General features: G+C 40.1%; 1 protein-coding gene across 1 annotated transcript in view; it reads right to left on the reverse strand.

Moving 5' to 3' along the window:
- FBXW8 (F-box and WD repeat domain containing 8) overlaps positions 1–25,512 on the reverse strand; it is an 82,915-nt gene that overhangs the window by 13,383 nt on the left and 44,020 nt on the right. The window contains exons 5-7 of the mRNA XM_075273470.1: positions 16,656–16,813; positions 6,724–6,920; positions 2,123–2,332 (exon numbers count right to left, since the gene is read on the reverse strand). Coding sequence (XP_075129571.1) covers positions 2,123–2,332; positions 6,724–6,920; positions 16,656–16,813 — 565 coding nt within the window. The remainder of the gene's footprint in view (positions 1–2,122; positions 2,333–6,723; positions 6,921–16,655; positions 16,814–25,512) is intronic.

The raw sequence follows: 25,512 nt of genomic DNA on the forward strand, positions 1-25,512 counted from the left end.
TGCTATGATCACAAGAATAGGCCTCGTGAGGGTAATATCTGGTGTTCTTACTGCGGCACCATCATGTCAGGATGCCTAATTACCTTCTTAAGGGTAAAGTTATACAGGGAGAAATAGCATGGCTTGGCTTACCTGTATAATAAATTGCCACGCAATCAATAGGAAATTCTTTATGTGTTTTACCATAAGTGAGATGAAAGGTTTCATCATACCCCTCTTCCCAATCTAATGCATTGTGTTAGCAGAGAAAACTTCTCTACATGCATTTCACCTTCAGTCACATATGCCACACACATTTTTAATTAATCAAGTGCAAAAAAAAAAGTTTATTACAATCTATTAAAATAATTTCTGTGCAAAACTTGCCAAGACTTTCACATTGGGCAACATGTTTCTGGATGGCTCAGGGCCATTTCATTACTTTAGTGGCCCTCTTCAAATGTATGTCCCCTCAAGTGGAACTGACATAATGCCCCCTATCCACTCAAATTGCCTCCACATAATATCCACTACCTCTCTCTTGTATATTGTATACAAAACTAAAAAAAAAAAAGTTCTATTCACCAAGCCCCATTTTCCATGGAGTTTCAGGCAGGCTCTGGCTGTGGTGATGTGTGCGGCTCAGCACTCACTGCGCCTCCCTTCAGAAGACATCATCAACTGAAGTCTGGATGGTGGACCATAGGTAGTTTGCCATCTGTAACGGCAGGACAGCACCCAAAATGTGATACTGTCCCACTCAATCTGGGTTGGCCGAAGAGGCCCACGTTACGATAGGGCACGATGCAGATGCACTAAAATGGTTGGAAACTAGGACATAGCCTTTCACTAAACACTGTAACCAGAATGTAACCTTGCAAGTTGATAATAGACAGTAATGTGCAGCAGGTAAAGACTGGAGTCTCATAAACCACTCAATGGTGGAATTTTGTCTAGACTAGTGTAGGAAACCCCAGTCTTTACCCTGTGTATGCCATGAGTGTACATGTGGTGAATTTATTAAAGGCATTTTATGGCTAGGAATCTGTTGGCGCTCCACTGGTTAGACTACGTGTCCCTGTCAACTACTGTGTTAAAGACTAAAATAAATGATATTATCCAGCAAGAACGTGGTCCTAGGTGCCCTATGGGAGTTTGGCTTAAGACTCTTGGTCCCCCTTCTGTAGGTCTCTCATCGGATAGTGTGTTCTCTCCAGGCCTTACAACACTGTTCCGCATTCAGTATGATTCCCAAGAATCATCATAGATAGACAATAGAAATACAATTGAAAAGATAGGAAACTTCTAGGCACACAAACAAATCTTGGGATTTGTCCAGATCTGGTATGTAAGATACTTTATTTAATACCACACAAATGAGTACTGAATGATTTTTCACTATGCCTCTCAATGTTTCCCTGATATTAGCTTTTTCCATTTAACAGGACGATATTCTGCAGTGCAGTCAATATCATAAAGCTTGGAGTGCTAATGAGTGTTGTCGCTGCCATCGGATGCACATTACTCACAAGTGACATAAAGCTAGTGAGATTCAACATGACAGACTTATGATCAAAGAGAAAAGATGTAAAATTATTCATTACTAATTATTTCAAAAAAATATTTCCAAACGCAAGATGAACGTGAATATGGGAAAGGTCCAATCGCAAAGCTCCCTTCCACTTCAGTGTGCAGAGAGTAATCATTGTAAGAGGCGCAACCTGATTGATTTGCAGGGTGATGTCAGCTGGGAAAGCCGTGCCAAGCACCAGTCCCCTGCACCTAGCACACTGCAGCCATCTGGATTACTTCATTTCTGTGGCTATGATTCGTTTACACACTAATGATTATCTTAACCCATTCAGTGTAATTCATTACAGCAGCTATTGTAACTAAATACTCATCTTGGCAACAGGTTTTATCTCTGTGCATTATAAAATGAGAACAAAGCCTATACAAAAGAGCGGCTCATATATCACGGCGTTATTGATGTAATACAACGACTTTATGTGTGCCGCAAATATACTCCTATATGATTGTATCAGTTAGACTTCTACAGTTTATGACCAGACATTTCGGACAGAAGCAGAGACGGGGATGTGAACCAAGCCTGAGCATCTCCATTAGAATTTTTTTTTTTTACCTTATTGCCATTATGAGTGACCCATCCATAACTTTTTACTCCAAATGCAGCCTGATGTGTTGAAACATCCAAGCAGGTGACCGGTTGACCATATGTAGAGTGCAGAATGTTTTCAGGCACATCTGGCTTTAGGAGGTAAACCATTTCCTCAGCGGCTGCTACAGTGATAGGAGATCCTGCAGAGTCATGAACCAAATGAAGAAAATTCACCTAAAACAAAGAAAAGAAAAGCACTATAACAAAACATCACTATTAATGGAGAACTCAGATGCATTATATAGCAATTTTTTTATGATGTTTTTTTTCTTCTATGAATTTTACCCATGGAAAAAATCCACTACAACACTATTATTCGTGCTGCTTACAGTGGCATGCAAAAGTTTGGACATCCCTGGTTAAAATGACTGTTATAGTGAACAGTTACACAAGTTGAAGATGAAATTATCTTTATAAGGTATAACATTAAAGATTAAACACACTCTATAATGTTAAAGAGGACCTTTCATGGGTTTGGGCACAGGCAGTTCTATATACCGCTGAATTCAGCGCACTGTCGGCTTTCACGATCTGTGCCCTGGGTGAAGAGCTATCGGTGCCGATACCGTATCTCTTCACAGTCAGAAGGGTGTTCCTGACAGCAGCGCCAATAGCGCTGTACTGTGACAGCAGTGAGGAACGCCTCCCCCAGTACTCATCCATAGACGAGTATTATCAGGAGGGGAGGGGGCGTTCCTCCTCGCTCTCTCAGTACAGTGCTATTGGCACTGCTGTGAAGAAGGACGTTCCTGACAGACTGTCAGGAACGCCCTTCTGACTGTGAAGAGAAACGGTACTGGTACAGATAGTTCTTCACCCGGGGGCACAGATCATGAAAGTCGCACTGTCGGCTTTCCAGCAGTATATAAAACTGCCTGTGCCCAAACCCTTGAAAGGTCCTCTTTAAGCAATATCAGGGTATTATTATTTTATGACTACAATTTTAGAGTGAACAAGGGAAAGAAGTACCTTGCAAAATTTTGGAAACTTTTGTAGATTTGTGTGCTCAGATAAGTTTGACCAAGGTCTCAGACCTTATTTAGCCAGTTAGGGTTATGGCTTGTTCACTATCATTTGGCCCCCTAAATTTGTGCCAAAATACAGCAGCCATGAGTTCTTTTAAGCACTCTGAATATGAAAATGGTGGAGGCCCACAAAGTAGAAGAAGGCTATGAGAAGATAGCAAAGCGTTTTCAAGTTATCCATTCCTCAGTTTGAAATGTAAATAAGAAAAGGCAGTTACAGGAACATTGGAAGTCAAGATAAGGTCTGGAAGACCAAGAAACATTTCAGAGACAGCTGCTTGTAGGGTTGCCCGAGAGGCAAACCAGAACCACTGCTTCACTGCAAAAGACCTTCAGGAAGATTTGCAGACTCTGGAGTTGTGGTGCACTGTTGTACTCTTCAGCGATACCTGCATAAATATGGCCTTCATGGAAGACTCATCAGAAGAAAACCTCTCCTACGTCCTCACCATAAAATTCAACGCAAGAAGTTTGCAAAAGAACATCTAAAGAAGCCTGATACATTTTGGAAACAAGTCCTGTGGATCGATGAGGATAAAATAGAAGTCTTTGGCCACAATGATTAAAGGTAATGTAAAGCACCATGGAATTAATGGTGCTATATAAATAAACAATAATAATAATAATAATAATAATAATAATAATAATAATAAAAAAGGTATATTTGGAGGAAAAAAAGGGCACAGAATTTCAGGAAAAGAACCTCTCTCCAACCATTAAGCATGGGGTTGGATCAATCATGCTTTGGGGTTGTCTTGCAGCCACGGGGGACGGGGAACATTTCACAGGTAAAGGGAAGAATTATTTCAATGAAATTTCAGCAAATTCTTGAAACAAACCTATCATCTGTAAAAAAGCTGAAACTGAAAAGAAGATGACTTCTACAAATGGATAATGATCCTAAACACTCATCAAAATCCAACACAGACTACCTAAAAAGGTGCAAGCTGAAGGTATTACCATGGTCCTCACAGTCCCCTGATCTGAACATCATTGAAAATCTGTGGCTAGACCTCAAAACACCTCAAGACAACCCAGGAATCTCACAGAACTGGAAGTCTTTTATAATGGATGAAAATCCCTTAAACAAGAATTGAAAGACTCTTGGCTGGCTACAAAGAGCGTTTACAAGATGTGATACTTGCCAAAGAGGGTACTACTAACCATGCAGGGTGTCCAAACATTTGCATTGGCCTTTTTAATTTTTTGTTATTTTGAAAAGGTAAAATATGAAAATAAATTATTTTTTTTCTCCAAAAAATACAATGTGTGGTTTTTAATTTTATGTCTTTTCAAGATCATTTTATCCTCAACTTGCATAACTCTTCACAATAACAGTCATTTTGACCAGGGGTGTTCAAATTTTTACACGCCACTGTATGTGAAAATCTATAGCATGCCTTAAAACATGGAACAGTCTGCACATCTATAAGGAGCGTATATACTTGGGATGCCCACTGCATAGTATACAATAGCTACAGATTTTTCAGTAGGTTATTTGCTAATGCAGCAGTTTCAGACACATTAGACATAAGACATGCCAGCAGACTCCTCCTTTCTTATGGATGCAATATTCTTGCCAATTCAATCTATGTTCATCTAGCGGCAATTTATCATTCCCATACAATTTACTGCTGTGATACTTTAATTCGGAGCAATGAATTTATCTTTATGGGGCCACAGTGCACACTATTGCTGTCGGCTTTTAACACGTTAGTCCCACAATTCCCAGTTTAACACAATTTAATACACTCCTCTTCTGGACACTAATAATTTAACGTCCATAACTAAGCTTATGTATCTAAGTGTAAGGGTATGTGCAGTAGGATTCCCTTAAAGTGACACTCCGACATATATTTTTTTAGCTATGCACGGAAGTCACCAATGTAGATTCAAAATATGCTATTACAAAAATTTGCTATTGTAAAACACTACAAAACTAATACTGAAATATACTTTCAGGACTTCATACTGTGAGGATGAAGTCATCAAAGGTCCTTCAAGATGCACCAACTATTGCTGATAACAGGGGACGGTAATGGGGTCATGGTGACCTGACTGTGACAATGAGGGCAAACTATGAGCAGTATGTCAGACAGTGGGCTATAGGAATCAGACTACGTGAGCAGGAAGGAGGCATTTTGACAGAAGAGGTAAAACACAAGAACAAGGGATGGAGCACATGGTAACTCTTAATACTATATAGGGAGCAGAGCGAGATCTCATGTTTATATCCATGCTAGAAAAAAATAAAGGTCACATTCTGATCACGCAACTTATTAAAAGCAAGATAAGGAAAGATACTGTGAGTACTATTACTATTGAGGGGATAGTCTTTCAGACAATATCATTAGTAAAAACAAAACAAAAAACAAAACACTGGACCTTCCCTAAAAAAAAGCTCACCAATAAGACCTGATACTGCATAAGTCACATGTATATGGAGAGAACATTCTGGTATACAATGGGAGCAGACAAATAAACTGAAATTCCTTTACCATGGGCATATCCTGATGATTGAGGCACCACTGAAAAGAGGGTTCTCCAGAAGGACGCTGTAGAAATGGTTATACATGTGAGAGCTCAAAGTCCTGCTTGTCTGACTTTGTGTCCATGCAAAAAAATGGTTTCACAGCAGAGAGGCTGCATATGGACACTGTTGATTTGCTTTAAAAACCCATTGAAATTAATCGTTTTTTAAACTGACTGCCATTAATCTGTCCCCAAGCGGCATTCCTGGGATTTAGACGGAATCACGATGGACAGGTACATGGTACAAGTGTGAACGTCCCTTTAGTTGGCTTTTTCCATCCTTAAAGCAACAAAGGTCAAAACCACTACAGACGATTTTGGCTTGTTCTGGTTAGACATGAAAGTCGAAACTCGATCTCATCTTAACCTATCTATCTAAAATGTAATTTCCAATCTGTATTTACAATATAAATTCCAATAAAATGTTTTCCTCAGGAATGCTGAAGGATATTCCAAACTATTGGGCGCCAACAGTATATGCATGTGTACTATATACTCTATGTAACTGGTCTCTACTAAAAGTAATGGGATACCACAATGAAATCTGTGAAGCTGCCACTTGTACTAGAGCCAGCACCAGCATGACGTCACTGTCATCTGCAGGTAGGTCTATGCTTGTGTTAGCCCAGCACAGGACTGTTTTTTGCCATATTATCAGCGAGGTATAATTGGACTGCATTATGTCAGATTAAATACATGTTACCCAGGGCTAAAAAGCCATACACTGTAGAATGGCTGTGTTTGGCATAGCAGCTCAGCCCCATTCACATGAATGGACTGAGCTGCAAAGAAGCCACGTTTAAGATGAATGTGACATCTCTGGCCTGTAAACAGAAGCAGTGTTCATGGGTGGACCGCTGCCGCTTACGATTAGCTAATCTGTTGTAGGGGTTGCTTATGTTGGACCCCTTCCAGCTAAGATCATCAATATTTTTAGTCCTAAAAGGTCTAAATAAAGAATTCATTTTAATACAGGTCAGTTATAACTTTCCATTAAAAAAAACATACCAATTTCTGGGTCTGGAAATTGCAGCTTGTTCTCCAATATCCTTTATCATCAGGACTTTCCACTCTGATTTGGAAACTAGATGCTGTTGCTATAGCAGCTGTTTCTGGGCACAGAGCAAGCGCTTGGATCTTTTGGTTGTGTTGATAATGATGGATAGGTTCTCGTCCAACCAGAAGGCTCCAAACATCAATGGTACCTGCACAAGAACAACAAAATCCTTGTTACTGCACCGAAGACAAAGCACGGCTCTTCTCTTTCAGTTACCTTTTAACACATTTCATTTATTCTACTTGCTTTATTAAAGTGTCAACCTACATTACATAAAAAATCCATACTAACCCCCATATACTCAGCATTTAATAGGCACAGGCACATTTATGTAGTTTTGATTCAAAGAGTACAGGTGTGATGCAAACATAACATTAAATGTACCCTGCTCCGTTTATCAATAGAAGGTCTATTGGGTCTAATCTGTCTGGGTTTTTGCCAGAAACTTTACAATAGTTACAACCTAGCATTATATTATGTATTGTTAAGGGTAGAACATTTTAAAGGGTGGGGGCTACTGAGGATAGCATTATAAATGATAGGGCCATGGGGGAGAGCATTATATAAATTGGGGTCAACTGGGAAGAGCATTATAAAAGGTGAGGACCACTAGGGACTGAATTATAAAGAGTGTGGGCCACTGGCGTGAGCATTATATAGAGAGGTGGCCACTAGAAAGCGCATTATGAAGGAGGGTACTGTGGACAGCATTACAAAGGGTAATGCCCACTGGAGAGGACATCATTCATTTAATGTGGAGCAGACCACTATACTGGGTGGTGGGGAACCCTGTACTGGGTTGAGTGCACTGGGGAGAACATTATACTGTGTGTGGTCCACTGGCGAGCATTATACAGTTTGGGACTAAAGAATGGTTCCTAGGTATTTTTTATTTTTTTGTTACTCAACAGCAAACAACCTGACGATTGCAGTTGTCTTGAGAAGCTCCTGACAGCTATGTCCACCTATGTGTAACTATGAACCAAACACATATTATTTAAATTGCACATACATTTATGCCCAAAACTCACATCAAAAGTATACACTCAAAAAACTATGAAAACATAATGGGCCACTGTGAACAAGGTTGATCTATATGCCATAAGCATCAACATCAACAAGAGCTTGTACTGCTAGAAAAACTGAAACAGAAGCCATGCAATATTCGGCTGTCACCTACAAATGAGTTAGAAAATATATACTACACACCAAAAACAGCTACTATCAAACAACCAAACTCTATTTTTTTCCTTAGAGTGACGGCATACTATGTATAAAAATACAACCACAATAGTTAATGCATCAGACAGTGATTATATGGAACTAAAGTGCATACTCAAGCAGACCACTTAAACAAACAAGATGTACTCTCCCAAAAATTTTAAAATGTAAGGAAATCCTATATACCACATGTGTACATTCATACTTACATTTGCAGGGTAATTTGTATATCAGTTATTGTCAAATTTTTTCATACTACACTTCTACTCCTTCCAAAATAACTTTTTTAGTTTTCTGTTGACAGAGCTAAAAGGGACTTTTTCTTTACGTTAAAAAATGTACTTTCATTTGGCACAACTTTAGGATACATATAATTGGCTAACTTTTGTTAACGTTTTTTTTTTTTTTTTTTTGGGGGGGGGGGGACTCACAATTCTATCCTTATTTTTTGCATTTTGTTCCTACGACATTCACCATTAAAAATGTCAGGGCAAACTGGTCATTATGATTATGGCGATACTATATTTCTATTGGGTTTTATTAGGTTTACTAATAAAACATCATTTTTTTGAAAATGAACATTCTCCTGGGTTCTGACGACTAGAACCTTTTAGTTGATGGAAATATGTCAGGGCACGGACAGGAAAAGCACTTTCACTATTAGGCTGCATTCACACAGAGTAACGCCTGGCGTTTTTTGTGTGTTTTTTGCACATAGCGCCGCGTTTACGCCGCGTAGCGTCGCGTTAACGCCGCGTATACGCCGCGTTAACGCCGCGCTATTTAGCGGTGGCGTTGCCCGGCGTTAACGCGGCGTAAACGCGGCGTTAACGCGACGCTACGCGGCGTAAACGCTGCGCTATGTGCAAAAAACACACAAAAAACGCCAGGCGTTACTCTGTGTGAATGCAGCCTTACTGTAGCACAGGGTTCAGGAACCTGTTTGCACTGCGTGTTTTGTAAACCTAACCCTTCCCAGCAGGCACACTTCCTCCGCTGTTCTTGGAAGTTCCTTCGACTGATGTTTATCTAGAGGGGTGAGTCTTAGCAAGGGTAAGGGTTTAGCGATATTTTTATCCCGCTGCAGACAAGGAAGGGCAATGAGGCTCCTGCTGCAGCCAGTTATCTTACAGCCAGGCAAAAGATGGAGGGAACGTGGTTGAGCTCTGAGACACATAGACAAGATGTCCTTAAATATCTCTCAGTTTGTAATATTAAAAAAAGTTAGGTCACAGGAAAGATGAAGAGAGGAAATTCTGGCACGGAAAATTAATAAATAATAAATAAATAATTCTTTCAATGCATTTTCTGTTTTAAATGTCCCCTTAAATCTACATTGCTGAAAATAAAAGTCTTCCTTGTAAGCATTAGAAAAAAGAATACACAATGTACAGATATCATGGTGTTTTATTATTATGATAACCTAGTCTGCTTACACATCCATTTGCAAATAAATATGACAAATGGTAATTTTTGACCAACTTTTAAAAGACCAATATGACATATGAAAGAAGAATATAGAAGATACATTAGCATTTTATTGAACCTAGAAAAGTAAGAAAATGTGATAAAATACGACATAAAACACTAGATTCAGCTGTTGGCCCATGCTCCTTGTCAACCATCTCGGCAGAAATCATACTCCATCAATTCTCCCCAACCAGACGCCTGTTCCAAATACCCTCCAGCCCCTCCTTCCTGTCCCTATTATAAGGCAGAAGAGAGGACATAAATCATTCTTTCTAGAGCTGTACCTTTAAAATGTGGCAAATTAGAACTTAAAAAGCATCATAACTGTAAAAATCTCGTTATGTGCCAACTTAATTAATGGAGAGGTTTTAATAGGATCTCGATCTTTTCTGAAACCAGTTAGACAATTATTTACCTTTTAAGCAATTAATGCAATTACAATTTTGCGAAGAAGTTATCCAGGAGCAGTTCTGCTGAAAGCGTCAAATCTCCTTGGGGACCCTTTAGACTTGGGGCTCATCTTTAGACGGAGGACTAATTGCATCTTTGGCTTTGTGCTCTCAATACGAGGCAGCTAATTGTTTAGGTAAATAGCAGATTAATTTAAATATGCATTGCTAATAATAAAAGCAAATGGCCTCCATTACGTTTGTCGCTCCCAGGCCGATTGCTATAAATCTTCCACCCAAGAGCCATTAGGTTGGCGGGGGAGGCGTGGATGGTCCGCATTACTTCACAGCAGTAGCACTTTCTAGACATCAAACAGCACTTTTTGAGAGCGAGCATAAATCAGCTTAAACTCATTAGGTACCATTTGCGCTGCTTACTGTTTCATTATTGCTCTCCTTAGGGAGAAGCAGCTGGCATCTCTACCCGATCCATAAAGATTTTTTTTTTCAAAACGGTGAACTTTAAAAAGGGTGAGATATTGGTGATGGATAGTTATGAAGGATCTTTTTTTTTTTTTGTCCAACCAAAAATGTCTGGAGCAAAGTTCAATACGTGCCCTAAGTGAGATATTGCTGATGCTTTGTCCAACATGGTGAATGTGTCGTGAAATTTCACATTGGTGCAAAGTAAAACTATTTACATAATCTAGAATGGGGAACAGGTTGCAGTAAAGATATCAAACTCTAGTAAAGTCGCAACAGCCAGGGCTCCTAAAGTCACGTTGCAGCAATGCTATGGATACCTTTCAATACTTAGCAAATTAAACATTAAACCGGAGGAACAGAAGGCACCGCAAATACTGGACTGCTTCACTCAAGAGCTGTCATATACAGTGTTGGAAGCCTGTGGTGGTACATATCAGCATAGAGAAAAAACTTCTAAAAAGGGGCCATGTCCCCCCTCATATCCAATCTGCGACACATGGAATGAGGTGTGATGTATGAAAGCTACAGGCTGCTTTAGTTCCCTCTGATGTGGCCAGCAGCCAAACAGAGCCAAGCCTGGCAGCAGATGGGGTCTTGGCATCGCCCTACCAGTCCCTGCATTAGCAGCATCTGCTCATTACCTGGCACGACGCACGCTTCCATCCACCTCCCCCTCCTGCTTCCTGCCCACCCTACGAACCCCAATCAAAGCAGCTATGAACTACATTTCAATTTTATTATCTGGGGTGAACAAAAGTATATTCCCCAAAAAAATGGAAAAAAAAAAAAAACATCAACAAGTGTCAGAAACACTACTTCATACTATAGGTAGAATGCTAGAAAATATCAATGCAATAATGTGAGAGCACTATATACTTTTCTGTACTATTTATATGTTTTATTTTAACAAATAGACTCTCATAGTGTATTAATAGTTATATTATTATTATTAGTTATATTATTATTATTATTATTATTATTAATAGTTATTATATTATTATTATTATAATTCTTGCATTGAATGCAAAAATGGAACCCTGCTAAAACGCTTACACACAGTCACAAAATAATTTTTATTTATCCAGAACTATTGTAGCATGTAAACATGTATCTATGTACTGTAGAAAAGATATCCAGTAACGCTATACCTATAGTGACACTATGGTATAGGAAGTGAAAGACTGTTGTAAGTAATTATCACAATAAGCGTTACTGTGTCTATTTATGTTGGTAAAGTTCCAAGCCTAAATATGGGTATTACAAGACACACGTTCATAGATATAGATATGTATATATATATATATATATATATATATATATATATATATATATATATATGTGTGTGTGTGTGTATTGTGTATACATCAATTGGATTAAAGATTATATGATTAAAGTGTCCCAGTTGGAAATATTGACAGGGTTAATATTTTGCCATTTATTACCAGACAATGTTGGCTGCAGAACATACCTGGCACCACAGAGCCTCAAAGCTCTAAGCCTCAGAAGAATTGAAAACGAGTTTAATGGGTGCTGTGCTTGTGTGCTTTTCTAATGCACATGAAAAAAAATAGACATGGCAGCCAACGCGGCCACTCAGAGTAAAAAGAGTGTTCTTGTGTGCATAGCGCAAAGCAAGACACAGCTGTTTTATTGTCCTCACTAAAAGACCTTCATCCTACTATAAAATTAACCTCTTAGTATTAAACACATGAAACAGTTTTAAGTTGATACTTGTAAAGGACGAGCAGAACATGAAAAAGGTTTCTAAAACCATTGTACGGCCTGACACAGTGCTATCTGTGCAGGTGCACAATATGGGCACGCTATAGTGTCTATAACTGTCTATGGCGTTTTCTCTTTATCAGCTTTTTAAGAGGTTTTCTTGTAAGGTCATGTGACATATACAGTAAATCATCTGCTTTATTAGGATGTTCTGCACTTCTGTTCCCAGTAACCTGAGGTTCCCAAATCTCAGCATTCCTTGCAAGGGCGTAACTACCATAGAGGCAGTGGAGGCGGCTGCCACAGGGCCCGGGCCATTAGGGGGCCCGGTGACAGAGGCCACTATTGGGGATAATACTGTGTGCAGGGGCCACTATAGGGGATAATACTGTGTGTAGGGGCCACTAATGGACATAATACTGTTTGCAGGGCTTACTAAGGGACATAATAGAGTGTGGAGGAGGGGGTCGGTCGAGTTCTTCGGTGTCGGTTGGGGGGGGGGGGCATGTCAAAAGTTTGCCACGGGGCCCCATGCCAAAAGTTCGCCACGGGGCCCCGCCATTCCTATTTACGCCACTGATTCCTTGTATCATATCGCAACCATACCACACTTCCAGTGAGCAGCCTTATATTTCTCTGACAACTATTCTCAAATCCTAAAACAACTATCTTCTGGATCCTAACAGTGAAAGGTTTGCAGATACATTTCACTTTATCACAAGGAAGTTCTTTTTGATTCCCGGGGAGTAATATATTTATTAATTTTGCTTTAGGTCATTAAAGGGGGTTTCTGGGTTCAGGATAGGTCAACAATGCCAGATTGGTAGAGGTTCAAATGGTAACGGTAAAAAGAAGCGACATGCCCTATCCGGCCATGGATTCTGAGTCAGCTGTGGTGTCCGCGGCATGAGACTCCCTCCTGATTAGCCCCATTCATTCGGTCCTAATCAGGAGCAGGATGCTGCGACAGGATGCTGATGCACTGCATTGGCATCCCGTTGCGACTAGCTGCACAGAGAATTTACACGGCGGAAAAGGTTTCCGCCGTTTGAACATACCCTAAATGAAATGAATGGGTGTGTGGAGGGCACAAACGACACAGACATGTGCCGTTCAAGTCATTTTACCACGAGCCCATTGTGGGTGTACATGTAGCCACAGGCTTTCAGCTTCTATCTCTTTCTGACTGTGCTCACTTCTCCCCCTTCCCCTCTCCACAGAGTTCTATAAGCATGTAATCTGAGTCATGTGACCTGCAGTCTGTTTTGAAATGGAGATAGCAGTGAATTTCAGAATTAAAGTCATTTTAGCAGATGGAGGGGGAGCAGGAAACAGTCTGATAAAAGGAGGAAGAAGCAGTTTTCTTTGTTAAGATATATCAAAAAGTTTATTATAATCTTCTGTACTATTGAATGATGTAAAACCTGTTGCACCATTAGTGCCTTTTTACTGAATAACTACTGAAAACTCAAAAATCATTTAAAGTTGATGGGAGAGATGTAAATTGATCAGAAAGAAAAAAGAACTAACAATTTTTTTCAGTAGATATCTTTTTCAATGATATCATTAACAATTTTCACTAATGACATGCACGTTATTATCTCTTTTATAACCAGATTAAACTCTGCCAAAAAAAAACAACAAAATACTAAATGTGTGTGATATTTACTAATACCCCCATGTTTATGTTTTCCTATAAGAACTAAGTATACCCTATTCAGCCTCTAAACTGAGATAAGCTGAATTCTGCCCTAACAGTAATATAACTGGCAGAGTAGTTATCCAGGGACGTAGAATAACTGTTCTAATAACAGGAATTCTGAGTATCGGATAATCTGAGCACATGAAATCCTGATTGTTTATTAATTAGCATCAAGGACATGTGATAAAACCATAGCACTGGCCAGCTTGTGCACTCTTTGTCAGTAAATTATTGATCAAGATCGTCATTTTTAAAAACATTACCTGGCCCATTTTGCGTGAATTTTAAAATAATTTTGAATTAATTTTTTTGGCCTGTTGGCTTAACAAAGTTATACTTTGGCCCTTTCTTAAAGTTGATGTCCTATCCAATTTTAAATCAGCAGGGACCCTTGCAGATCAGCTGCGGGTGGCAGTGCTCACTTGCGGTACTGTTGAATAGTATTGTGGTTGTCCCATTTAAGTGTATGAGACAACTGCTGTAGTGCTCACTATGGAAGTATGGCAATCAGCTGATCTGCAGGGATCCTAGCAGTTAGAGCCCTGCGTATTCAAATCTGATGTCCTATCTATGGATCTGAGATACAATTTTTAAAAGCTGCATAATCCCTTTATATGTCTTTAGATAATGTTAGTGTTCCATCTTAAAGAGGACCTTTCATCAGATCGGGCACATGCAGTTTTATATACTGCTGGAAAGCTGACAGTGCGCTGAATTCAGCGCACTGTCGGCTTTCCCGATCTGTGCCCGGTGTAAAGCGCTATCGGTCCCGGTACCGTAGGGCTTTACAGTCAGAAGGGCGTTTCTGACACTTAGCCAGGAACGTCCTTCTGCCTCGCGTCGCCTATCGCGCTGTACAGTGTGAGCGGGGAGGAACGTCCCCTCCCTCTCCTGATAATACTCGTCTATGGACGAGCTGTGTAAGCAGAGGGAGAGGGCGTTCCTCCCCGCTCCACAGTACAGCGCTATAGGCGCCGCAAGGCAGAAGGACGTTCCTGGCTAACAGTCAGAAACGCCCTTCTGACACCAAAGCGCTACGGTCCTGGGACCGATAGTGCTTTACACCGGGCACAGATCGGGAAAGTCGATAGTGCGCTGAATTCAGCGCACTGTCAGCTTTCCAGCAGTATATAAAACTGCATGTGCTCGATCTGATGAAAGGTCCTCTTTAAACAGAAATGATGCTTCACATATTTTATTGTTTATTGCTAATAATAGAATAATAATAGACAAAGAAATATTACAATTTAATGCAATCTTAAGAGGGTATCAGATTGGGTCAATTAGTCCCGATTAGGTATTTCAGCCGCCGGAAACCATATACCAGGTAAACGGCGGTTAACAGCCCTGCTTCATTGTACAGACCAAAACCTGTATACATTGTTCAGAGCTAAATTCTCTATAGTGGTGGCACATTCACTTGAATAGGAGCAGGGCAGCTTCTGACTGTATATGTCGTATATGGCTTCCAGCAAACAAAACATTTGATTGGGACAGGGTCCAAGTATCGGACCCTACCCAATCTGGTAGTGATAATCTATTATGTTGATAAGTCATCAGTATCAATTACCTTCAGGTCCTGGACAACCCCTTTAACCCCTTCCCGCCGATGGCATTTTTTGATTTTCGTTTTTCGTTTTTGACTCCCCTCCTTCTAAACCCCATAACTTTTTTATTTCTCCGCTCCCAGAGTCATATGAGGTCTTAATTTTTGTGGGACAATTTTTTCTTCATGATGCCACCATTAATTATTCTATATAATGTACTGGGAAGCAGGAATAAAATTCAGAATGGGGTGGATTTGAAGAAAAAATGCATTTCTGCGACTTTCTTACGGGCTTTGGTTTTACGGCGTTCACTGTGCAGCCAAAATGACATGTCTCCTATATTCTGTGTTTCGGTACGGTTCCAGGGATACCAAATATATATGGTTTTATTTACATTTTGACCCCTAAAAAAAATTCCAAAACGGTGTTAAAAAATTTTTTTTCTAAAAGTCGCCATATTCCGACGGCCGTAACTTTTTTATACATAGGTGAACGGGGATGCATAGGGCGTCTTTTTTTGCGGGGCCGGGTGTACTTTTTAGTTCTACCATTTTCGGGAAATGTTATTGCTTTGATCACTTTTTATTCAAATTTTTATCAGAATCAAAACAGTGAAAAAACGGCGGTTTGGCACTTTTGACTATTTTTCCTGCTACGGCGTTTACCGAACAGGAAAAATATTTTTATAGATTTGTAGAGCGGGCGATTTCGGACGCGGGGATACCTAACATGTATATGTTTCACAATTTTTAACTACTTTTATATTTGTTCTAGGGAAAGGGGGTGATTTGAACTTTTAATACTTTTTATATTTTTTTTTTTTGCATTTATTAGACCCCCTAGGGGTGCTGAACCCCAGGGGGTCTGATCACTAATGCAATGCATTACAATGCTAATGCATTGCAAAAAATCATCATCTCTTTTGCAGGCTGTATACACCAGCCTGCAAAAGAGAGAATTTGCAGACCGGCTGGGAGCCTTTAACAAGGCTCCCGGCTGTCATGGGAACGTGATGTCGGCCCTGGAGCATGCTCCAGGAGCCGGCGATCCCTGCCAAAATGGCGCCTCCGGCGCCTTTGACAGCAGCGCCGGAGGTGGTTAATGCCTCCGATCGGTCCGGGGACCGATCAGAGGCATTAGAGCCGGTTGTCTACTGCTTAAAGCAGTAGACACCCGGCGGCTATGACGGCCGCCCGGCTCCCGGGCAGTTGCCATAGTTACAGACCCGACACGCGCCGTACTATTACGGCGCATGTCGGGAAGGGGTTAAAACTAAACCTGATCTTATACCTAACAATTAAATAAACCTACACAGTCTATAGAAAAAATGTTTAAAAATATACTACCATTGTCATACGCGGCCACAGCTAAAGACTTGCTTATCTGTACGAATGATACATGGTGGTTTACGCCAGATTCATCAGATGCATTTGAGGTTACCAGAAAAGATTCAGCAAGACTTGAGGTTCGCGTATCCCACAGACGAACATCTCCAGAGGTGTATCTAGAAATTAAGAACGATGAATAAGTGTAATGCAAAATTTTGTATTAAGTAGCTATAAGAAAATGAAAAAATACATCTAAAAAAAAAAAAAATCAATAAATCTAGTAATTAGTAATAATACTTTACACACAACATCTGGGGTGTTATGATATACCGTATATACTCGAGTATAAGCCGACTTTTAATTTTTTTAATTTTTTTTTTTTTTGGGGGGGGGGGTCTATGACCAGCCGCAATAGTAATGTATAGAATCTCCCATAAAATAGTGGGGAAAAAAAGAAGCTTAAAAAAAAATAAAAATAAAGTAAATAAAAGTTATAAATCCCTCCTTTCCCTAAAATACATATAAATGTAGAAAATGACTGTGAAACACATACACATTAGGTATCCCTGTGTCTCAAAATGCCCAGTCTACTGAATATAGAGTATCTGCAGTGCACCTGTTCCGTCGGGAAGGGGTTAATAGCAGCACTGCAGATACCCTATATTCAACCAGGCTGAATTCCAAGTGGGGGGAAAGAAAACTCAGTCCTCAAGCTCCGGGAAGGGGCAGACAGACAACCAAAACACCCCCTCCCCTTCCCCAGCACCTACTGCACCCAAAAACTCCGACCATTTTAATTTTTGAAATTTTTCGGTAGCTTCTGCATTCCCCCCCCCCCAGGCTTATACTCGAGTCAATAAGTTTTCCCAGTTTTTAGTGGTAAAATTAGGGGCCTCGGCTTATATTCGGGTCGGCTTATACTCGAGTACATACGGTAATATTTTCTCAACTTTGAAGCATCTAAATAAAATTTAAATGCTAATAATCTGGAATAAAATTATTCTAATTTTTTTGCTTATACAGCTCTAGTGAAGATCTATGTGTCTCCATGGTTACAGACAACAAAAGGCACTAAGAAAAAAAAAGGTTATAAAGGTGAATTGTTGTGTTCCAGCCCTATTCACATCTGCATTCAGGTTTCTGTTCAGGGAGTCCTTTTGGGGACCCCCGAATGGAAACCTATGTGCATAAAAAAGCAGTTACCTAAGGAAACCCGCGGACCTCATGAACTATAATGGGATCTGTGTGGTTTCCGCACAAAACATGCTGAGGGAAAAGTTCTACTTGCAGTACTTTTCTCTCCACATGTATAGTGCGTATAGTGCGGAAATAGAGCGGAAACCACACGGACCCCATTATAGTCTATGGGGTCTGCGGGTTTCCTTAAGTAACTGCTTTTTTATGCACATAGATTTCCGTTTGGGAGGGGGTTCCCAAGATAACTTCCCGAATGGAAACCCGAAACAAAAAATATGAATAGGACCTTAGATACTGTCATCCCTAGCCATGAACAGAAGAGGTGGAACATTATTTGGCAGATGACAACAACCTGCTAGTACAATTCTCTTACTAGGCTATTAAGAAAAATAAATTATTGAAATAATGAGGTAAACTATGCAAAAAATAGTGCTTTTATAACAGACGACCAGAAGGATTCATCATCAGGACATGTTGCAGAATTCTTGAGGAAAAATAACCTACACCTTGAAAACAGACTCAAAAGTAATTGTCTTACAGGACCTCCAGAACGAGATTTAAAGAATTCTTTTTGGACACCACAAAAATATTGGATGAGACCTTATACCAAAGTGGTTCAGAGCTCTTCCGTTTGCATCACAGTGATGCCCCTTTTAATGCAAATACAAAATCCCTATTGAAACTGGTGGATGTGCCTAGAACATGTATACTGGTGCAGTGGAAGGTAGTGACAGATACCTTTGAATGACAGAAAATGTGGGTAAATTGGAAAATATTTTAAAACTCCATAGATTATCAGGCCGGTCTACTGGGTTTAGATTAGGAGGGTGAAAGGGGGTTCCCCCATATAATTTATTTATTTATTATTTCTTTATCTTTTTGCTTCTTTTATGTATTTTTTTTATTTAAAATCTCAGGGAATATTATATTTGGATTATAATTGAAATATTTTGTAACCCTATTTGTGCTTTTTGAAAAAAAGGAAACTTAAAGGGGCTCTATCATTGGGAAAAGTAATTTTTAAGTAATCACATACATGCATAGCCTTTAGAAAGTCTATTCCACACCTACCTTTTGTATGTAAATTGCTTCAGTGGTTTTTGAATAAGTCAGTTTTTATTCATATGCGAATGAGCTTCCAGTCAGCACAGGAAGTTCCCAGCAGCACTCATCTCTGTTATTATCTCCTTTGTTTGTGTGCAAACAGGAAGCTGAGTCATCAGCAGCAGCAGCCTGTGCTGTATACACCCATGGGAAACAATAGCAAAGAGGGTGCACGTTGCATCGTGCACCAGTCTATTTATCATATGAATAAAAACTGACTTATTCAGAAACCACTGAGGCAATTTACATACTAAATGTAGGTGTGGAATAGCCTTTCTAAAAGCTATGCAAGGATGTGATTAGTTAAAAATTACTTTTCCCAATGATAGAGCCCCTTTAAAAGGCTTATTCCCATCTTGACAAATCTCTGCCAAAATTGGAAAAACCATCTGCAAGTCCTGATTACCAGGACTTGCAGATGGATTTAGGAAAACATGCAAGGGGCACTGCTCTACGTTGTTTCCATAACTAGAGGTGAACTACATAACAGCGTAGCTAAGCTGTGCTACATGGCTTTAGTAGCTCCCACTCACCTCTATAAGAGTCACATAAGCAGCATAGAGCAGCACCAGTCACCTGTTTCTGTAAGCCCTGCCTTGGAGGTTGGGAAACTGTTGGCTGAATTGGGAATATCTGGGAATTGGGAATTTCTCTCCAGATTAGGCCCAAATGAATGGGCCTAGTCGGGTGGGAGGCGTTGCGCCGCAGGCACTGTGGTGTATTTTGCCGCGGAATCCGCGGCAAGAAAGGGCAGGTCGCTTCTTTTTTTGCGAGTGACACAAAACCGCTAGTGGAAAAAAGAAGTGAACGGCTCCCACTGAAGTCAATGGGAGGTGTTTTTTTGGACCGGTTTCTGAGACGGATTCCGCATCAAAATATGGTCCAAAAATCCCTGTGTGAACCCAGCCTTAGATCCTACTCATGGGTTTAGCACTAAGCCAGATCCATTGCTACCCAGTGGGTCTGCAACGTTCCTGCTGAGCCTTGCTACAATTTTGTTCCATATCCACAAAAATAATCATACTAACAGGAAAATTACTTTTTTTTTTTTTTTTAATTAGTCACTACAAATGACAAAAAAATGACCAATATCACAATAGACAGGATCATTCAGCATTATTTAGATGCACACAGAACCCAAGTTTGCAGAGACTAAGGTCACACCTGGTTCACATCTACCTACCACATTTCACTCTATGTTAGCTAAATAATTACTCAAAAAAAACCTGGAATTAAAGAGCCCGGGCTGAGATGTGACATGGCACAGTTGCTGATATTTTTTTAGCATGCCTCATTAGGAGACAGTGTGGTTGTGCTTTTGTACACATATAGCAGCTGAGTAGCTGGTGACAGCTGAGGAGTATAGTAGCGTAATCTGTCTAATGCATTTCCTGGAACTAGTAGGTCACACTGGCAATGTCCCCTTTATGTCCCATGCTTCCAAAGTGAGATAAAGCTTGACCAACAAAGTAATGGTAAAGAGGAGAAATATATAAAAAAAAGTTTCCATTAAATCTGGCATGTATTGCAGTAGTGAGCTGGATTGTATACCTAATGAAGTGGCATTGAAAAAGCAAAGAGGAAGTGTCCAGGACAGGAAAAATTTAATGCCAGCTTTTAAGCCAGCCTGGCTAACATACAGACAGATATCATCCAGTACAAAGAGGTCCAGCGGTGGGAGAAAAATAGCCGCAATCTCCCTCCAGGGCCCCAGATGTCTTCATCGAGGTCTCATGCCAACCACAATCAAATGATGGAGAAATGGTGCTGACAGGCCGGCTAATTGTCAGCCGTTGGGCACTCAATTTTGGCCTACACATTTTTAGCCATTTTAGCATTTACTGCTAACAACACCTTAAAGGTACCATAACCAAACATAGTAGTATAATGGTGCAATAGTATACAAGTCGCTAAATCAACAGTAATGTATAAGCTTTCCAAAGTTAGGGTAAGTATTCTATAACAAAGAGCCTTGTTCCATATAGAAGACACTAAATCAAATGTGTACACTAGGTGGTAGACCACAAGATAATAAAAAACACTTAAATTATAGACACATATGCATAATAACAAGAGGAAGAGTTAACTAAAAGCAGATTGAGAAATTTCAAATTTTTCATATTCCCCAACCTATTTTTTTTTTTTTTTTTCAAGATTTCCACTAAAAACTTAAAATAGCCTTACTTTAGTAAAAGAAATGTTAAAATGGACAAATTTGGAAGAATCTTACAATATATTGTTTGTGACCCGCCAAAATAAATGGAGCTGATGACTTTTGCCATACACATTAGAATAATGGCGGCAGAACCCATTCACCATCTAATGTGTATCGTGGCTTTGAAAAATAATGAGGATGTAGACAAGGTCCAAAAATATAAAGTTTGGCATATGGTATGTAAAGTTAGCATGGTAAGTTATATGGTGTCCTAAATAAAGTGAATAGAGATGAGCGTACACTGTTCGGATAGAAATGAATGGAAGCACCTGTGACGCTGACTTTGCTGGCGGCAGGCGGGCGGCGTCACAGGTGCTTCCATTCATTTCTATGGGGGCGTGCTGTTCGGATCAGCTGATCCGAACAGTGTTCGCTCATCTCTAAAAGTGAACTGAAACCCAACAAAATGTTATAAAATAAAAACTCCGACATTATGGTATCACAGCCTCTACATTTTGACAACGGACTAACCAGGCCGTGCAGACAACTTTATGTCATTTATAAGGGCAGTAGGTAACTACGTGCCAAGGTAACTTTTACATAGAGATTGTAATTGTAAACATGGACCTTGTTGAGGTAACCGGCATCTCACATTACTAAACCCCCAAGACACTTAAAAGCTCCTTTGAAAGAGATAGCAAAGGGGTCAGGTGCGATGAGACGACTGGCTTCTGTAAGGATATCTTCCCATCTCTGAGCCTCTACTATGCTTCAGGGTGAAGTTGTCAGCATTCACTGAACACTTACTGTAACTGGAGCCTATTCTTTGTTTAGTAATATGATCTTCTAATGGTGATGTCATGTCTTTCGATAAGAAAAGAAGACGACAAGCATGTAGAAAGATGCATCTGGTGCAAGAAAGCCACTACTAAACAAATAGGTAGGTGGTTGGGATATCACTGGATAACTTTCTTATCATGCACTCTTATAAGGATGTAATAATAATAATACATTTTATTTATATATGGCCAACATATTCCACAATACAATTTGTAGGGTTCAAATACAGACAGAAAGATACATTACAAAGAAAGTCATTTCACAGAATGGGACTGAGGGCCCTGCTCGCAAGAGCTTACAATCTATGAGGTAGAGGGGGTGACACAAGAGGTAGCAGGGGCGGCATTGCTTATACAGAGGTCAGACAATATTGTAATAGAGGTGACTGTCATTACATAAACATAAAACTTTATGAGCCGTCACCAGTCGTGTCCTTTAACATGTGGATGGAGCTTGGACCTATAAAGTTAGCCTGAAATGGCATCATATCATGTGGGGTAATGTGGAAGCAGGGACAGAGGAGGGTTAAATTTTGGGGATTCTAGGGTGCAACACGGTGGCTCTGTGGTTAGCACTGCAGTCTTGCAGCAATGGAGTCCTGGGTTCGAATCCCGCCAGGAACAACATCTGCAAGGAGTTTGTATGTTCTCCCCATGTTTGCGTGGATTTCCTCCCATTCTACAAAGACATACTTAAATGAAAAATAAATAAATGTACACTGTAATCCCTATATGGGGCTCACAGTCTACATTAAAAAAAGGGGATTCTAATTATAGTACGGAAGGGTTTACATTAGGAATTGTGATAGGCCTGTCTGAAAAGATGTGTCTTTAGGTTGTGCTTGAAGCTGTAGAAATTGGGAGTTAATCTGATTGTCCGGGGTAGAGTATTCCAGAGAAGTGGTGCAGCTCGGGAGAAGTCTTGTATACGAGCGTAGGAGGTTCTGATAATGGAGGGTGTAAGTGTTACGTCATTGAGTGAACGGAGAACATGGGTTGGGCGGTAGACAGAGATGAGGGATGATGTATTTATATTCTAATAAACTACAATGACATAGAAACAAGTGTGACAATATAAAGCCAAGAAAATTAATACATAACCTTTCAGCATTATACAAAGTCTTTATATCATATGCGTCAATACTTTATCTGTGCAGTTTTTCAGGGGTTGACCTAAACCCTTTAGTTCCAGGGATGGAAAATCTTAATACTTTAGCATACCAAGTCATTTTGTACTAGGCCTTCCCAGAAGAGTGGAAGCTGTTTTATCAGCCAAAGGGAAACCAACTCCATATTGATTCCTATCTATGCTCCTGTAGCTGTCCCTATATTTTTGTCCATTTAGTGTATGCAACATAAAACAAAAAAACAAGTACAATAAATGTAGACAGAATGAGTGATACACTGCTATAGAAGGTATAAACTGTTAAAACTGAGGGCTTACAGTCTACAAGGGGAAAGTGGAATGGAGACAATAGGTGAGGGTAAAAGCTGCTCAGATGACAATGGGCTCTCAGCAGGGTTATTGTACGTTGTATTCTTTTCTGAGAGGTGGATTTTCGGGTTGCTTTTAAAAGCTTCATTCATGGAGCATAGTCTGATGTGGCAGAGTAATGAAATCCAAAGTATGAAAGAGGTACAAGAAAGAACTCGGAGAACATTATGTCACAGTACAGCAGAGAAGATGGACTTGTGAGGATCAGAGATTAGGCTAAAGTTGTACAGGGGGACAGGTTGTGGATGGCCTTATACTGAATGTCATTGTTAGTATTTTGAACTGAGATTTTTGGGTAATGGGTAACCAGTGGCAGAACTGTCAGAGAAGAAAGCTGAGGTAATATTAGGGGATGAAGTGGGCAATAATGCCGAATGGAGAGGTGCAAGACAGTTAGATGGGAAGAGAGCCACAGAGAATGATGTTGGTCATCTACGTGGGTAAGGACTAGCATTTTTGTTGACCTGATGCTAAAGAAAAAGTTAATTAAAGAAATGTTTATCAGTCAAGTTTAACAGCAGGAGGTGATAAGGAATTGGATGTCTGGCAGGATAGAATCAAAGAATATTTCAAGGCAGCAGACCTGTGAGACCTTGAAAGATGTCTAGTAAGGGGAAAGGGGTTTGGTAAGATGGGGAAAGAGGATGAATTCAATGTTCTGCAGTGGCAACATCTGGGCCAATGAGTTAAATTTGAGTGCCAGCATTAAAGTGGTACTAAAAGTTATGTAACGACTGTATATGAGCTGTCCAAACACAGGCCAAACATATAGATAGAGAGCAGCAGGAGTCCTAAGATGGACACCAACAGAGAGCAGATGAGACGAAGAGGTGATGTGTGAACCGGAGATACTAAATGTTTAGCTGGTAAGATATAAGGAGATCCAGGAACGAGTCAAGTCTGTGATGTCTAGGAATGAGAGTTTGTAAAAGGTGGGAGTGTTGGACTGTGTGAAAGGCAGAAGTGAGATCTAGAAGGAGCTGTATTGAGCAATGACATTTGGCAAACAGCAGACCACTAGCAACTTTGGTTTGGGTGGTTTCAAGTGAGGTGGATGGGAAGTCACACTGCAGTTGGTCAAAGAAAGAAGTAAATTAGAAGTGGAAAGACAGTTCGAGGTGGATATGTTGTTCAAAGAGATTTGTGGCAAATGGGAGTAATGAGATAACTGGGGTGATAACTGAGCGAAGGGGATGAGACAAGGGACTGCTTATGATAGACGAATGTTTATAAGAAGAAGTGGAGACACCAATTGTTAGTGAAGGGTTGATAAGGTGGGTCACGGTGAATACTATTATCTAAAGTATTTACTAAAAGCGAAATAGAAAAGTTGACATATTGTCTTCAAGTACTATATAAAGGCCATTCATTCTGGTAATGCAAGATTACATCTTCTAAGTTGTATCTGTGAAACATCAGAAGATATTTTTGATTTAATCTTGCCATTAAATCCCTTACTAAGGCTGATTCCCCCACTAAATGTGTGTAACTCCCTGATGTGCTCTTCTTACTGGCAGGTTAGTAACAGGGATTTTTAGAATTATTCAGCTTTTTCTGTCAAAGAAACCATCTCTCCATGCACTGATGTACTGAGGAGAAAGAACTGCAGGGGTAAAGCAGCAGTCTGAGCCATTGGTAAGACAGGGGGTGTATCTAAGGCCCTCGCTGTCCGCACGAATCATGCAGAGAGAAAAGTACTGCATGACCGGAAACCACACGGACCCCATTATAGTATATAGGGTCCATGTGATTTGTTAGCTAACCGCTTTTTAATGTGTTTGGCATTCCGTTCAGGCGTCCCCACGCAGATGTGAACCAGGCCTGGGACTATTTTGGACTCCCTGTAGGGGCTGTAGCTAAAATGTAGTAGAAATCACACTTTTTCCTTACAGGAACATAAGTGGAAATATCTGAGAAAAATCCATAGCAGGTACTTATCACTTGAAGGTACATACGGAGAATAGGGGTATGGCATATTAATAGTACAAATAGCAGGAGAAGGATGCGAGTCCAGTCATTATGCACAATGCAAAATATATAGCAATTTGACGGAATATCACAGCATACGTGACACCTACAGTAGGG

The sequence above is a fragment of the Leptodactylus fuscus genome, chromosome 1, assembly GCF_031893055.1.
Source record: "Leptodactylus fuscus isolate aLepFus1 chromosome 1, aLepFus1.hap2, whole genome shotgun sequence".
NCBI classification, from domain to species: domain Eukaryota; kingdom Metazoa; phylum Chordata; class Amphibia; order Anura; family Leptodactylidae; genus Leptodactylus; species Leptodactylus fuscus.